A 17,444-nucleotide genomic window follows, 5' to 3' on the forward strand; every position below is an offset into this window, starting at 1 on the left:
TCAGTATATTCTTGACTCTCCCTTCTGCTGTTGTATGAAAAATGCCCACAAATAAGGAGGAAATAGGACTATACCCTGAGAGCTGCCAAAATTACTGCCTCAAAAGGCCACTAAATTCACAGAGAAAAAGAAATCTTTATGAAAGTGGAGGAAATTTGCTTTTGAAATTCCTATTTAGCTATAATAAATCAAAATTTAATATAAGAATAGTAGGTCTGAAGCATATGTTCTTTATTGGAGGAAGAAAAGCTAAAACTGAAGAGTGATGGCTGTAATGAAGTGGGGATGATAGTCCTGTGCAGTATTGGAGTGAAAGCAGCTGGTGCTGGTCTGGGCTACCTGCAGAAGAGTTTTACTGAGGATTTGGACCTTGGTGTAACAGACAGCAGAGGAGTGGTTTTATCACTGTGTAGATGAAAGAGATTTTCTCCACACTGGAGGAATTCTTATCCCTTATGAAGTGACCTGATTTTTTAAATTATCTGGTATAATTTTGCTACCTGCCAGCTTTAGAATGTAAGAACAGCCGCATCAGCTCAGCTCAGCAATCTGCCTTATTCTCTGTGCTGTCTACATTAACCAGACATACAGGAAAGACTACAGAAACAGGGAATGAATGATCCTATCTCTGATACCACTTTATGATTTTTGCAGTCAGCAATTTAAAGATTTTCTGAGCCAGGACTCCATCCAAAGCATCCATCAGTCAGGCTATTCTCTAACCCACTTTAAACTCATTTATCGCTTTGGCTACCTTCAAATCCTAAAGCTGCGATTCCACATCTCGATTTCTGTTGTGTGTCAATGACATAAAAATAAAATAATAGGTTGAGCATTCTAGCTCTAACACTTAAAATTTTATTTGAATGCAAATTACATTATTTGTATCCTGAGCAGACTTGTTTGTCTTTACAGTCACTCACAATAACTGGAAGTAAATTTTAAAAAGCACCACAGATGAGACTGATTCATGTGTATCCAACACTCAGACAAAATTGCAGATGATTGGCTGCATCCTGTTGGCTGTTATGTTTTGTGCAAAACCCAGAGTGCTGTGATACCAGCCAAAGTGTCATCATTTCAGCTTCATCAGAATGTGCTTATATTTTTAAGCACCAGCAATTTTCTTACAAATACTATAAACTCTGTATGCAATTTATTTAATTGAAAATTTAATATTGGATAATTTTTTATTTAGAATATGAAACACTAAGGGAAAGTTTTGAAATGTATTGGTGGTAGTTTACTAAGATCAACTGGGTAACTAAAATGGGTGTTCTCACCAGAAAAGTTTTTTTTTAAAAAAATTATGTCAATACTATCAACCAGTCCCTTTGTACCACATATGGGCAACAAGCTGTCTTACAATTGGCCAACTAAATGTAGAACAAATTAGCAAAAAAATAGTTAAAAATTTTTAATGGCTAGAATTAGCAAAATTATTTACAGGAGAGAGGAAAAAAGAGTTCCACTAAATAGTCATTTCATCTGGATGAAGTTTATTCAACAGTAGTTTAAAGTAATTAGTAGCAAGCAATTACCATAAAGCCATCACAGCATTGCCACCTTCAAGCACTGAAAACAATTTATCTTTAGAAACTACATTCCTAGCATGGATTGAGAAGGTAATATTAATGAAGGAAAGAACAAGGAATTAGCAGCACACTTAAAGCTGACTAGAACTAAAATCAATGACAAGAGGCAGCCAGACACACGAGTAATTTATTAAGCAGTGATAGATTTGGGTAAGTAACACTGCAAAATCAGTCCTTTTTCAGATATGTGGGGTGAAGAGAAATTGGCAGTTTTGTAAACTGAGCAATTCTGTTTGCCCTTTGACTAATATGTAAAACAGGACTTCAAAGAATGCATTTGCTCTTTCCTACCTGACTTTCACTGATGTATTTATGCTGAAAGCTATATTAAATCCCCTGAGGTAAAGACACTACTAGAATTAAACTTCTGTCAAGGCATTGCCCTGAGGGATTATGTTATTGGCAATCATGTTTATCAGGTGTCCTGGAGTGCTGGGCTCAGCACCAAGACAGAGGGAGAGCACCAGGGCCTCCTCCTCTCTCAAGGAGACTGGAGCCTGACTCAGGCACAGAGCATGTATGGTACACAACACGGACGTGAAAGAAATAAAGGTGTAGGCTTGTGTAAATCCATCCTCTCTGGTAAAATATATGTTCATTCACACACCGATCTCATACACGTTATTAGAGACTACAAATCACCTTCTTATAAAACATTAATATCTTTCTTCCCTGTGTGTGTATTTAAGTGGCCACTATTCTGCTGTGAGTGGAGCAGCAGATTAAATAGCTCAAATAACTATGGGAATCTCAGCCATCTTCTTTATTGCAATACAAGAATAAAATACCTTTTAAACAAATGTTCATAATGGGGAATTTGTACACTGCCTGCTTCCTCTTGTCACTGCTTAAATGTCCACTCCTCAGAAGTTTATGTTGGATTTAATTTATATGAAATTGATCATGTAGACTCTCTGGTTTCCTCCTGCTTCCTGAAATATGGAGACACTGTAAGTCTTTTATTGTGGTAGGCGTCTTTAATGGCAAGCTCTTCAGATTCCTTGGAAGGCATTATCTAAGAGCATAGATAATGCCCTCCTGAAGAAAGCTGTCATGTTGCTAGGCACTAGTCCTCTGTAGATCATCTTGCTGAAATCTCTATGCACTCTCTCCACAAAATTTTTCCTTCCTCATTTGGAAACCTCTTTTGTTCCCAGCAGGAAGCTCATGTTCTTAGACTCCCTGGGCATTAGAAAAAAGTGAAACCAGTAGATATGAGGCCTTGCAGAGAGCTTTGGGTCTTCTCAAGGCTCCTTACAGTGACTTCCATAGGGAGAATGTATTTAGAACATAGAGGAGGAAGAACCTTCTTCCTACAGGTATCTGTGAGGTACCAGTGCTATCCTAAAAGTAATGATGTCCCAGATTCCTCCTCCAGATTGTGCTGACATATTACCTTACATCACAAGTATGGACTAACTCAGCTAAACCCTGTCTGTGGCTCTATGAGAAGAAGCAGAGGGAAGTGGAATACAGGCATGAAAGCCAGAACCAATAAAAAGACTGCTTTTTCCTGTATTCAAGAAACCTGGCTTGAAGTAATATGATAGAGGAGCTTTTATTAGTTACAACTTCTTCTGATGCATATGAGTGTTCTGCAAAACCATTTCATTCCTTATTTCTTTAAAACAACCAGATTGTCATAGTGTTCTTAATCACAATTTTACAAATTTTTAAATCATGCTAAAGGAATCACTGTGTAAGTTTTCATACTGCTTTGTCATAAATATTAAACCTTTTATCCTACTGGTTTAACATAGCAGATAAAGATAATTGAATGAATGTGATGCCACAGATTTTCCTCCTTTCTGGAGGACAATGCAAAGGTATTAACAGCATAAACGGTTTCACCTTTTATAAGAAAAAAATTCTTGACATTTTTCTTTCTTGTACAAGCAATGAATAGAAACTAATGTCAAAATATTAGCTGACTTTTTAACCTGTTGTTCTCCTTTCCATTCTCAATCAAACTTCCATATACATGTGTGATCACAGTCTCTTCTCTCTAGTTGTGGATACTATTGCTCTTCTCTTTCAACTTCCATGAAATATCTAATTTTTCGTGATCCTGATAGCCATGGTATAAAATAACAAGAAACTGCCTCCTTTGATTTCCTCAGTGTGCATAGCTCTACAATCTTCCATCTATGTGAAAATCACTGAGATTTCATTAATATCATCAGAAACACATAATTATTCAATTTTTTTCTCTCTTCTGTATTTAGAGGGACTCTAAATTTATATTAAATAAATTCTATTTATTTAGACTCTAATTTTTAGCTATGTTTTGTATTAAATAAAGCCATCTGTTAGGAATTTCTGTCTTCCAGATGCAATTTGAGTCTGAGGATGAGGCAACTTCATTGCCATTATGTGTATCACTGCATGAACAAAAAATGGATGACCTCTGAAACCACCCATGGCTAATGCATTAAAGGCATTATAAATTAATATGATTACCATAAGAGGAATTAATGTGATTTGCGATGCTATTGTATAATAAGTTTGCATTGACACTGCCTGCTGCCCAAAGTAGAGTTTCTTTCTTTCTTCTCACTCTGCATTCACTCTCACGAACACAGGCTGACAAGATCTGATACAGAACTGTAAAGCAGTCTCCTCTGTCTTCTGTCCGCTGAAAATATTGTTTCCAATGCATTATCCATCCAAAGGTCACTGCCTCCACTCTACCCACACTTTTCTAGTGTGATAGTGTGCTCCAATTTTAAGGCTACAGGGAAAGAATATGTATTCCTGAAAAAAAAAAATTAAAATTGGGTTTTCAACTAAAAGAAACAGTAAAAATTGTTGAACTATATATATACATATATATATATATATATATATCACATAAACAACCTTCAGAAGTATTTGCATTAATTGTTTATAAGTGCCTGTTTTTGTATGTATATCTACACATTCTATGAACACATTCAAAAGTATCTGTTACCCTTTGTTCATAAGCATGTGTGGGGACACGTGGACACACACACTGCATTTGGGTTCATTTTTAGGTTTCGGTACTGGGTTTGTCTGAGATGGAGCTAATGTTTCTCACAGAATCCTGTATGGTATTGTGGTTTGGATTTCTGACTAAAGAGAGTGTTGCTAACACACTGATGCTTTAGCTATTGCTGAGCAGTGATTACACAGCATCAAGACCTTCACTGTTTCTCAGCTGCCCTGGCAGTGAGTCGGCTGAGATGGGCAAGAAGTTGGGAGGGACAGAGCCAGGACAGCTGACCCCAAATGACCACGGGTTATCCCAGACTGTATGACAACATGCTCAGCAATACAACCAGCCTTGGTCTTTTAAAGGTGCCTGTTGCTTGGAGACTGGCTGGGCAACAGTCTGCTGGTGGGAGGTGGTGAGTGACTGCTTTTGCATCACTTGGTGCAGGTTTTTTTCCCCTTCACTTATTAAACCATCTTTATCTCGACCCACAGGTTTTTCTCACATTTGCTGTTCTGATTCTCTTCCCCATGTTGCTGGGGGAGTGATCAAGTGACTGGGTGGGTGCTTAGCTGCTGGCCCAGGTCAGCCCACCACATTTGCTAAAGCCCACCATGTTTTACTGGGTAAGAGAACAAAGTCAAAATGTTCTACATGCCTCTGTAGGTGGGCATGACCCCAGGCCTTGGCACGAAGTCATCTGTACTCTGGAATAATTAGCATGCTTCCTGGCATGATTTTGTCCCACACTAGCTAGCATTATCCCAGTCAATTCCCCAAGATCAGGATAGTTGGAACTAGCAAGGGACCAGTTTGGATGTGGCCACCTGATTTTGGAGTCGAAAGAAATGTACTAACGTAGACATTTTGTGTACCATTCCAGCTGGCTGCAGGATGAGCGAATGCTGCTCTTACCCATTTCGTTAGCAAGTACAAATAGATGTAGCTATAGCACACCTTTAAAAAATCTGCTTTATCTGTTATTTTTGAAAAGTAAACAGAACTTATGTGGTATGAGAAGACTTTGGATTGCCACAATAATGTAGATACTGTCTTCTTTTCTGGATTCTTTCTATTTTGGACTTAAACTACTTCTTTCAAAAAGACCTTTTCTTGCTCTCTCCATACTGCTAATCCTAAAATATATTGTCGTTAGAGGAAAACTGAGCATGCTTGTAACTGAAGATGCTCTTGGAGGCAAAATAATTCTTTTCACGTTATTATTCTTACATAAATACTTTTAAGACATATGTATACACTATGATTAAAAAACAAACAAACAAACAAAAAAAACCAAAACAAACAAACAAAAAAACAAACAAAAACACACACAAAAAAAGAATGAAAGTAGTCAATCATGTTAAGGAATAAAACTCTTACAGATATGCAGAGAAGGAATCCTTGCTGAAAGCAGTACCCCAGACAAGAAGATGGATTGTTTTTGTATGGCAGGATTATAGTCATCACAGTCAGACTAACTGAAAGACAACTGCAGGCTTTGTTGTTGAACTCCTCAATCTAGGGATCGTTTTGGTTGCTGAGGAAACTCCCTAAAATTACAGTAATTTTATTGTTACCAAATAACATCAAAATCTAAAATAGAGAAAACTGATTATCTGATTTAAGAGTAGAGATACTCAAGTTTCTTAGAAGAAAAAAAAAATACAAGAATGTGTTGCACTGGGGGGCAATACAAGGCAGTATTTTCTGTCTATCTAATGGTGACATTTCCTGGTAATTTGTTTCACCAGGACATCAGTTTGCATTGGCTGCATTTGGATCCTCCTGTAGGAATCTAAAGTCTCACATATCAGTCAGTATCCATTCTACCACCCTCTTATGGTATACTGTTTTTTCAAGGAAGCTCCTTCAATTCCTTGCCTTTGTCTGTGCCTGGACACTTTCTCCTCTTTTTCTCAGAACTCCATAGGGAGATCCCTCTCAACTGTGCTCTGAACCCCTCTTTTCTTTGCTGACATTGCTGACTCATGTGTAACCCTTGTGCTTAGCTCAGCCACCTCTTCATTGCCAATCCTGGCTCAGTGCCCCTAGCTACTCACACAGCCCCCATCATGAACTTTTAAATGAATTAAAGTTAGGAAGACTCACGACCTTTGGAACATGGGTTGTTCATCATGCTAATTGGCTACTGGCTCTTGTATTCCTCATTCTTCTCCAAACAGGTGTAGCCATATAGCTAATGCAAATACTTATTATTACTTAATATTACTTGCAGCAACCCAAAGAGAGATTTTAAAAGCTAAATATCTCCGTCTAGTAAGCTGAAATGATTATATAGCACATTGTATGTCACAGCCAAACAGCTTTTTCTTCACTGTAAATGTAGTTGTATCATTATTATATCTCTTTAAATCTGCCAAAAGCATCTGTCTTCATTTAAGACAGCGCACTACACATTCCATATTTTAAAATTAAAGCAATATGGAATTTTCTGAGCCTAAAAACCGTTCCTGAGAAACAACTGTCCTGAAAACCAAAGTGTAATAACATCAGTGAAGCATTTTTATTACTGATCCATAATCTTTATATCAATTTGCATAGTTCCCAATTAAGTAGAAGTCTTTCTGACAGCCCAGTAGAAGCATTCTGACAGCCAGCATGCATTCTCCTTTCTCCTCTGAGTCACACCCAATTGCAGAGACTTTCAGGCCAAACTGTGCATGCATTGGTATGAATCTAATTCCTTCTGTTCACACTGCACCTTCAGTTCTGCTTCTATATTGCTGTTACCCACAATGATGTACAAGAACATAACTAAGTTTTCAATGGTTTTCAGAGAGCAGGTTGATTTTCCTTGCTCATCAATTCAAAAAACAAATCTATATTTTATCCACAAATCTACATTTTATCCTTCTTTAAATAATAAATCTTTCAGACTTGATAATGCAAAACCTCACAAAGCTATTTTTATAGAGCAATTTTTCAAGTTAGGATCAATTTCAATTTAATTTTTTAATTCTCATTTCTCAGTAGCTCAGTAATGAAGTTGTTTTAAAAAAGCATACCAGTGATCTCCACTTCTTTTTACCTGAACTGAGCATGGTCATTTTGCATTCAAAAGAGGGGTTTTTTTAAATAAAAACAAAAACGAACAAAACCACAACAAACAACAAAAACAAACAAAAGCAAATTAAACAAAATAAACACACAAAACCAGAAAAGCCACCACCAAGAAAAAGAAGACAGAAAAGGGTCTTCTCTGATACAGGGAAGCATCACTATTACAGCACTGTGATAGCAATTTGAGACTAATTAGCTAGGAAGGAATTGAAAAAAAATTATATAAATTTATTTTATGCTTTAGAGTTTTAAAGGACTTCTTATTTCTTTTCTATCTGCCTGTAAACCTCTTTTTCTGAGCTTCATAATCTTCAAAACACAACTGATTTGAGGTCACAGTTAAATATTAAGTTATTTTGTCCTGACAGAGCTGACATTTACCTTGTTTAAAGTGTTTTAACATCAAAGTCAACACAATATATTCGTGATGTGAAGTAGGCTATATTCACTTACCAGAAAAAGTGTTCATCCAATACTTTGTAAACATTTAAAGCACTTAAGATAAGAAGCAAGATCACAAGCATCTGCTCATGCATGTTTCATCCCTTGTTATTTAGGTGTAACACCCAGTATCTAGCCCACTTAATGGGAGTCTTTCCACTGACTTCTGAATTAATCCTGTAAACAAGTAGAGGGTCCTATTCCTTCATTTCCTGTCTGCCCAGGAAAATACCCATCTTCACAGCACAAAGGCAGGAGGGGAAGAAATTCTGTTGCCAGGTTTTGTAATCGAAGAAATGAAATTGCCTCTGAGTAACCTGTTCTGTGATACTACTTGTGCAGAACTCATTTGCTTAAATATAACCTGGCAATAACAATCCAAACTAAAATGAGTGTGAGTGTAAGGAAATTGTATGAGAATTGTCTTCCCCCTGGCTTTCAATTTACTGTAGGCATGTCACCAAGAAAGCAATTCTGAGTTAAAGAATACAAGCCTGAGCTTTGTACTGACAGTCTCCAGAGAATGCTGCAAACAACATGGAATGAATTTTACTGTCTCATGTATTAGTCATAGCTCAGCATAATATGAATTATCCATGGACTTCTTGCCCCTATCCTGCCTAGTCACCAAAATGAGATACAGATATTTCTATAGCTCCAAGGCAAATTAGCACAACAGAGCTTCCATCCCTTACAGCCGAGCCCTCCAGGGCAGGAGTATGTTGAGTGCAAGCCAACCATCAGGAAGGGTTCCTGGCCCAGGCTCTCTTTCAGTCTCTGTGTGGGCCTGAGCTGGGAGAACGATTTTTGGCCCTGGTCAAAACTGTGCCAAGGAATTCACTAACAATTTATGGACATGCCTGTGCATAAAGGATACCTTTGCAGTTACTAGTATAGACATTCTGCCATATGACAGAGTGAGAAAGGTTTTCATATGCAGCTAGAAACTTCAGTGAATTCTTTTCCACCCCAAAAGGCAGGAGATTATCCCTTCACATCTAGTTGATAGAATTATTTTGTACTATGTGTACTATAAGATCTGGAGGAGAATAGTGGCTAGAAGAGGACTTATTTTGAATAAAACCCTGCAGTCCTCCATAGATACAACTGATGCTGCAGTACAACTGTACTGTACAGGATTTAAATACAGAGGTTGTTGATTTGAGTGATAAAGGTGACAGCTACAAAGGGAGAGCTTTGAAGAAAAGTGACTGCAAATGGCAGAAGTTAAAAAGTAGCTCCACATACTTCCAGTGAATCACATAAACAGCACTTCTGTTGCTGAACTCTGCACCTGGGAAAAATGGGAGACATTCCGACTTCATCTTTCATAAGTGTGGAAAGAGATTGTAAATGCTTTACTCTTAGAAAATGCTAGAAATGCACGTAGAAATGCTTTACTCATTTAGAAATACCTTCAAAGTAAATCTTGGTAAAAGAGGAGCAGGAACTGAATTTGTCAGTAGAATCTGAAGAAACTTTAGGAGAAAATAGCAAAAAGGATATTAAAAGCGTATGTGGAAAGTACAAATGCAGAGAAAAATTACAATTTAAAGTGTAAGTTTACTTCTAGATACAACTATACTGTTGTAGTAGGATCACTGTGACTTTATTGTCAGATAAAAGGACAGATTCCAGAAGAGAAGAAACATATTAAAGTAGCGAGAACAAATTGCACTGCACCCTGAGACTGGGCGCATGAAATGGTCCCAAAGTTTAGCAACTATTGCCATAATTTGCATATGATACCAAAAAGAAAAGAAAAATAAAATTTGATACTGAAAAACATTTGCTGTCAAATTGCCATACTGTTGATAAAGATGGGAGTGTAACTGTAAACTAAATCAAAGGAACTGCAGAAAGAGCTGGGTCATTTACAGCTAGCTTGTATGCTATTTATCAGAACCTTGAAAGGCATCTTACTTGTGGGTAAACAAAATGACTGAGTAGAAGGACAAAAATTGAGTGTCCTTAGTTATCACTCATTATCTTTGTAAGGCAGATCACCTAACTGCTCAAAGATTATTGCTGTTGCACTGCAAAGACAGCTTGCTTTAAAAATGCTTTTAAAATGGGAGCAAGTAAAGGCTCCCATTCATATTGTCTTGTACTGCATATAGAATCCTTCAGTGTAGTAATTAACTCTGCATTTCTCATCACACAAACGCAAGTCAAGTGATAATTATTCTGGGCTATCATATCAGATACCACAACAAAATGTAGTCTTGAGTCTTCAACTACTGAGGACACAATAAAAGACTTTTAGAAGAGCCCAAAGTTTTTCTTTGTGTTAATTAAAATAAACAGTTTCATAGCTGTTGGTTGAAAACACAAATAACATTATTTTAACACAATTATTTCTACTATATTGCTATTCTCAATATCAGTATCCGATTTCCTGAGTTCCTGGAAGAGAAACCTGAAAGACTTCAGCTATGATTTCTCAGACATTTAAGATCCTAAGAGTTTCAAATATGCTTGCAACTGAAGAGACAGCCTCCCTTGCCAGATTTTTCCTCATTGCAAATATGTCTCTCTTCCAGAAAACCACTCCTGAAAAGAAAACTCTTACTTCTTTGTCCCACAGTCTCTGAATATGCCTCTATTTTATGTCACTTTACACTATAAATTAGTATTTAATCTAGCATTCAATATTAGCTAACCAATATACTATATCCCTGTATTGTGACAGTTCGCTGCTCCTGAGGGAAAGATACTGTATTGCCCAAATCAGTTTAAAATTAGATGATAATATAGAAATAAAATGCAGAATAATAAGCAGTATCTTCTTTTATGAATTCATATTTTTTTATTTACAAAAGGGAAATATACACTTTTTGAGAGCTGTTGGCTTAAGAGTCACTAAAAGAAAATAAAATATACAAATTTTGTAATAGAATTACTTTTCTGCTTTTTACTGTGTCCTTTGTATTATCTTTGTTTTGTTTGTTCTTTGTTTCATTTATTCATTATTCTTTGGTCTTTAGGTGCTCTTTGTGAACTCAGTGCATGATCAGAACATCGTAAGAATAGCACCCATTTAATTTATCTCTTTAGGCTTATCTCCACAGAGATAAGTCAAAGGCAAGATTTCAATCTCTAAGAAAATTTATTATTTAAATGGTTTTCTACTACCTCTTATTTCTGCTTCATTAAATTGTCTGAGTGGATTTTAGCCCTGTTCATTTTGCTACCACCAATACAGATTTCATTTTTCATATTCATCTTCAAATAGATTTGATTTTTATACTTTTTATCAGAATCCAGATGCAGTCAACAAGTTTGTTGGAAAAAAAAAAAAAGACAGTTTCAGGGCAAGAACACAAATCAGATGTTCTTACATAAGCCTCTTTGCATTTATGTGGAAGATCTATAGCAGAGGGCACTGCTATTAAAAACATATTTTTCTGTTAAAAAATACCGTTGTACCTCTAAAAAAAACCAAAACACAACAGCTCAAAGGATGTTGATAAATTTTTATTTTGAGGCTACATTTATGACCTACTTTTGCAGGTCATAAAAATTGACACATTCTCTACTTCAATCATCATTATTTTATAAAAATTATTAATCACTAGAACATGTAACTTTGAATTTCCATTGTTTTTTAGATTTCTCAGCTGTGCTTCAGTACATTCATTGGAAGGAGATGTCTTACTGAGATGTCATGAGGCAATGAAATAATTTAATGCCTGATATGTGTTCTTGCTTTCAGTAGTATATTGTTTATTAAAAAGGGATGAATGATGTTACTTAGATATTCCAGGTAGCTTAACACCAGAGACTCAATTAAAGTCCATGAAACTATGCATTCTGAGGACAGAAAAACTCCTTTCCCTCACTTATAATTAAATATGGGGAGCCAAGAATAAGAGCAATGGGAGGAAGATGGGGTTAGAGTAAAAGTTTACTTCATTTCAGAAGAGTGAAGAAATAGTGAATAAATTAGGCTCTTAAAATTAATTTTGTTGCAGGTTGACAGATCCTCAGAACAGGCAATTAATTCAGTGAGTTTTAATAAACTAGAATTAGAATCAAATAAGAAACATCTCCTCCTAAAGCAATAGGGAAGACGTGTACCACTGTCTTGGTGCAGGCAGGGTGACACACTGAAGCTTTCTGTGAGTGAGGGGTCACAAGGTTTGAGTGATGCTGCTGCACATGCAGGAAGGTGAGGGGAGGTGGTGGTCCCTGGCCAAGGAAAAAGAGAGGAAGGAGCGGTTGGGAGCAGTCCATAACCTGGTGAGACAGAAAAAATGCTAATATATGCTTTCTAAAATTAGACATATTCAATTGGCTCGTTTAATAACAACCTTTTGTGAAAAAGAATTTTTGTTTCTGCTTGGAAATTGGCTTCCCAGATACAGTGCTTTCCCAGACAGAACAGCATTGTTTCCTTGTTTATTTCTCCAAGGGGAAGAATAAGGAAGTACATAAAAGCCAGATTTCCAGTGGGGTATTGGACAACTGTGCTGAGCCCGTGGCTGTGCCTAGGAGGGGGCAGTTTTGTTTGCCAGGACTGCTCCTCTTGCCGGGAGGGAGGCTGAGTTCACTGCAAGCACTGCCTGAACAAGAACCTGTCATCACAATCCCACAGCAGTTGTTTGGTGATGTTTTGAGGCTGATTTGCATCTTTCTGATGGCATGTGATGCAAATATAGTTATATCAGTGATACAGCCTTACCACTGTTGTTCATTAAAGACTCCTGTCTGCTGCTCTGAAGAGTTAGATATAATCAGCAGTCATACACTCCAGCTAGAGCACAGATCATTTCTCATAAAACTTGCTTCTGCCTTCTCATTTTCTGCTCAACATGATCATTAACATTTTCATCACAGTTCTTTCTTCCACTGTAGCCATGTCCACATTTGCCTCAGATTATCATCATCTTCTCTTTTTTTTTCTATATAAAGGATAAATTATGAATTAAATCCTACTGTGTGCACTCAAGTCAACCATAAGAGTTCACAGTGTTTTCACCAAAAAGATCAGGATTTGTTTGTATTTGCATTATTTAAAAGGGAAATAGTATATTCACATCTTTTCAGGCAGTGTTTTTATCTATGCAGCTCCTCCATAAAAGATTCTGTACTGGTCCTCAAAAGTAATTTTGTTGTCAAATTCTTGCTCTGACAGAACTCTCTAGCTTTTTCAAGAACATTGATAGGAAAGCGAATTAAAATTGCACAGTAGGAATTCATGACATATGAACCAGCTAGTTAAAGACATTTATGAATTTTCTATTATATTTATTGCGTGTTTCACTGCAGAACTTTCATTTCAAATAAGTGGGGATTTGGGTGGGTTTCTGTTGTTTGTTTGGGGTTTTTTTCATGTACAGGAAACTTGGCTATTAGTCAGGTTTTAACTGGATAGATTTTATGAATCCATATACCTTAAGGACATCTAAACATAAGAATTAATGTCAAAGCCTGGGATGGAATACCTAGTGCCTTTTCAGGATCAGTTGGTTTTTGCCAGTTCACATTATTTGTTTCTGTTTGTGGGTTTTTTTGTTGTTTGTTTTTTGTTTTGTTTTTAATTAACAACAATTCTCTTGCATATAATTATACAGAACTCCTTTCCTCTAGATTTAAATAGACTGTTTGACTCAGGGTTTGAAGATAAGGTGTTTGTCACATCTGTAAATTCAAAGCAGGAAAACATTACATTTTGACTCCTCAAGTGCATAAATATTTAAAAGTTCAGAGATTGATGTCAGGCTAATGCTAATGTCAGCTGGTATCAGGTATTTATTTAAAATAACTATTGGAGTTAAGCAGCACAACTGATTTCAGGTAAGAGTCTGTAAAATTAACACCATGGAAAATTCAACCCAGAACATATTGGGAAATAATTAAGAAAGGAAAATTAACTAAAAAGCATGGATGGTGTAATATATGGGTGTCATATATGTTGTATTCTTCCTATCCGGCTTGAATCAGCAATGTATGCAAGCACCTGTATATAAGTAGGAATGTATATATTCTCTCACTAAATAATTTGCTCAGCTGGGATTTTAATAAAAACTCTTAACTGGCCTTAATACAAGGCTAAGTGTAAGGTAGCTATTAGATGTGTATGATGCATAAAGAAATAAAGTAATGTCTACATTTTTCATTTTTTCATGAATTTACCTCATTGATATTGGGGGTGTGAACTGTTTTTTCTTTTAATCTTAACATAATTTCAGCATTTTAAATTTTGCTAAGGATGAATTGTGCTAATGATATTCTCAACATTACTGATGTGGTCTTGGTTCTGAGGTACCATGCAGAGTGCATTTTATAGCCTGCTACTGGCATTTTAAGCAACACAGTGGAGCGCAGATCATCATTTATGCCAAGAAGCTCATTTACGTAAGCTACAGTGTCAAGTTTAATTAAAGGTTTCAGTGACAAAAGAAAGCCAATTGCATATGCTCAAAATACTTTTCAGATGACAAATAAAATATGATACTCATAAAAACAATATCCAGGGCAGTTGTTAAGCTTATGATACTTAAACCTGCGTAAAAATATATATAAGGCAGCATATTCCAAGAGGTTAACATTCTATAAAATTTAAATTAAAAAAATTAAAAAATTAAATTTTATAATCAAGTTCTTTCTTCATGGACAGAAATAAAATATAGATGGCAATTTGGAACGTTTATATCCACACATTTCCTCTGTTCAGCTCAGTGTGATTTTATAATCAGTAATTTTGTAACTGGCTTACCAAAATGGCTTTATGATGGTCCCTGGGCAAACTAAATGTGCAGAGAAAAATCTGCTGACATGATTTATTTTGTGTTTTCGTGTCTGCTCTGAACATTGAGTGTTTGGGAAAACAAGTCAAAACCTCTTCTGCCTAATCCCCATCAACATTTCTCTTTCTCTTGCTCTTTGTGGCCACCACAATCATCAAAGGGAGAAAAGAGAAAGTTGATGCAAAGGATAAAGGTCAAGATGATAGAACATGACAAGTCTTTGAATTGAAAACAGAAATGAGTGTCCCTAAGTATTCAGCATGAGCTTCTCTTTGCTCCCTGCAGGGCATCTGCACCACAACCACCGCATTTTTACACTTCTTCTTCTTAGCTTCATTCTGTTGGGTTTTGACAGAAGCGTGGCAGTCATATATGGCTGTTACTGGAAAAATTAGGACACGGCTCATAAGGAAGCGTTTCCTGTGCCTTGGATGGGGTAAGTCAGTAAAATTTATTTCCTAAGAATCATTGGAATTAAACTTTTAATGCAGTGGCAATGTCAAGAATATCATCATCTTCTTCAGTAAAACTGAAGATAGTAGACAGCATGTTACTAAAAGGAGAACTAGGTTAGAAGCCTTTCCACTGTATCTCAAGCTCAAGGTATGCTGGTGTATATTGGAGCATTCTTTTCTAAATACGTTTTAACAAAATTTTAGAAGATTTTCAGCAAAGTAGTGTAATGTCAAGAAATCAAAATAAAACAAGAAGGAAACATTCTCTGAATATTCATGAAACCTCTTTCTAGTTAAGACCCATCAAATGTACCAGGAATTTAGCTACATCAAAGCAGTACACTGTGGGCAGAAAACAGTATCCTCCTCCCTGCCAGTGCTTCAGAAAAACAAATCCTACAATAGCAACATGCTTCATTAAATAATTGATTCCATGTAAAATTGTCCATTTTGCATTAGCTTACCCTCTCATTTTTTGTCCAGGCAGAACAGCAATATTTTACTCAGCATCCGCTGATTATTACTGTTTTGGTTTTTTGCAGGACTGCCAGCATTAGTGGTTGCAATATCAATAGGCTTTACCAAGACAAAAGGATATGGAACAGCTCACTAGTAAGTCAATCTGAAATGATAAACTATGTTTTTAATTACCAAGATTGTCATACCCATCAGGAACTGCATAGCAAACTCTAAAGGTTCTACAGGTATGCATTCACATCTGGAATTGCCCTGAGATTCACTGAGTGATCCACAAAAGAGCAAAGAGAAAACAGCATGCCAGTCTTGGACTGAGTTCAACAAAGCACCAGGAATCCTAGATTGTATTTGAGATTTTGAAATAGCAAGCTTTTGAGAAATGCTGAGCATTAGGTCCACTTAGCTAACATTTATATAGATTTACAAAAGAGAATGTTAAATGTTATGGGTAGCCTCTGCCAACCTTTAAACATGTCCAAAACTGTACTGGCAAGAGTCTCTTTGGCATCCAGGTTTCTGCACACCAAGTAGGTACCTCAGCTTTAATGCCCCTGAGCAGCTTGGAGTCAAAGCCCTTCAAATATCTCAAAACAGTTCTCCCATCCATCCCCTCTCTCCTGGACACCCTGATCCAGCCCATTTCCTGGACCGTGCTGTATTTGAGAGACAGAAAGGAAGAAATTTTTGTGCTAATTTACATTCAACTAATACAGTTCCTGTTTAGCCAGCTGGCTGGTTCCAGTGTGTATTTAGCACCTTGGAAAATGAACTCCTCAGAGAGTCTGCCCTTCGATCTTCTGATGAAGAAGGAGCTGAGCCTTCCTCCTGCCAGTGGAGCACTCCAACCACCATTATGTATGCAAAAGTATGCTTCCTTTGGTCAGCCTGTTTGAAGCTCTCCTCATATTGCCTAAGAAATTGAGTATGCATCTGTACAGAAAGAGGAAATATGACTCTGTAGACTGGTAATGAGGGCATTCATCAGAGATGTGGATGAGTTAGGTCAAGTCCTCACTTCAGTGAACATTTAATTATTCTCCTTAGCTTCATCACTGAGTGAGATCAGGATTCCCCCTCCCTTCCCTGTATGTCTCACTATCTTGGCATTCCAACTCTGGCTGGGTAAGAATGCAAAACCAAATCTCCTCCTGAGTTCTGGCTCCAGCCACTAAGCTCTGTAGTTATAAACTGTAACAACATGCATCTTGAGTTTTTTAATGAGGAATGTCTTATGTAACTGAAATGCTTAATTGCACTTAGAGCTGGCAAGTGCAACAGTGCTCTTAGCCCCCTTTTGAGTGTTATATTGAGAACCTTCTCCTCTGAATTCTTTTTTAACTATGTACTCATCTTGCTGGGGTTTTTTATTATTTAGTCCTTGAACCACAACTGGAAAACCATTTAGGCTGTGAGAATTACAAATCACAAAATAAGGATGTCCAGACCCCCATTCGGGTTGTAGTTCTGTCCCTTGCAGGATTAATCCTATTACATTTGTTCTACTGAAATCATTCATATGTGAGTATTTGCTTCAGTTAACATTGCAGGTTCTCCTGCTTCCTTTCTGGGCTGAATGCATTTTTAAAAGAGGATATCCTGAAATATTCAGACAAAGCAACAAATCATTCATTAAGAGTAACCTGGAAAGTTAAAAAGAGCAGGTGTCTGTACATGTAACAGCTCTTCTCCC

General features: G+C 36.7%; 1 protein-coding gene across 1 annotated transcript in view; it reads left to right on the plus strand.

The window, feature by feature from the left end:
- Nucleotides 1-17,444, plus strand: part of ADGRB3 (adhesion G protein-coupled receptor B3) — a 439,895-nt gene that overhangs the window by 381,502 nt on the left and 40,949 nt on the right. Inside the window, exons 19-20 of the mRNA XM_062489771.1 lie at nucleotides 15,108-15,258; nucleotides 15,820-15,889. Coding sequence (XP_062345755.1) covers nucleotides 15,108-15,258; nucleotides 15,820-15,889 — 221 coding nt within the window. The remainder of the gene's footprint in view (nucleotides 1-15,107; nucleotides 15,259-15,819; nucleotides 15,890-17,444) is intronic.

This window comes from Cinclus cinclus, chromosome 3 (assembly GCF_963662255.1).
Source record: "Cinclus cinclus chromosome 3, bCinCin1.1, whole genome shotgun sequence".
NCBI lineage: Eukaryota > Metazoa > Chordata > Aves > Passeriformes > Cinclidae > Cinclus > Cinclus cinclus.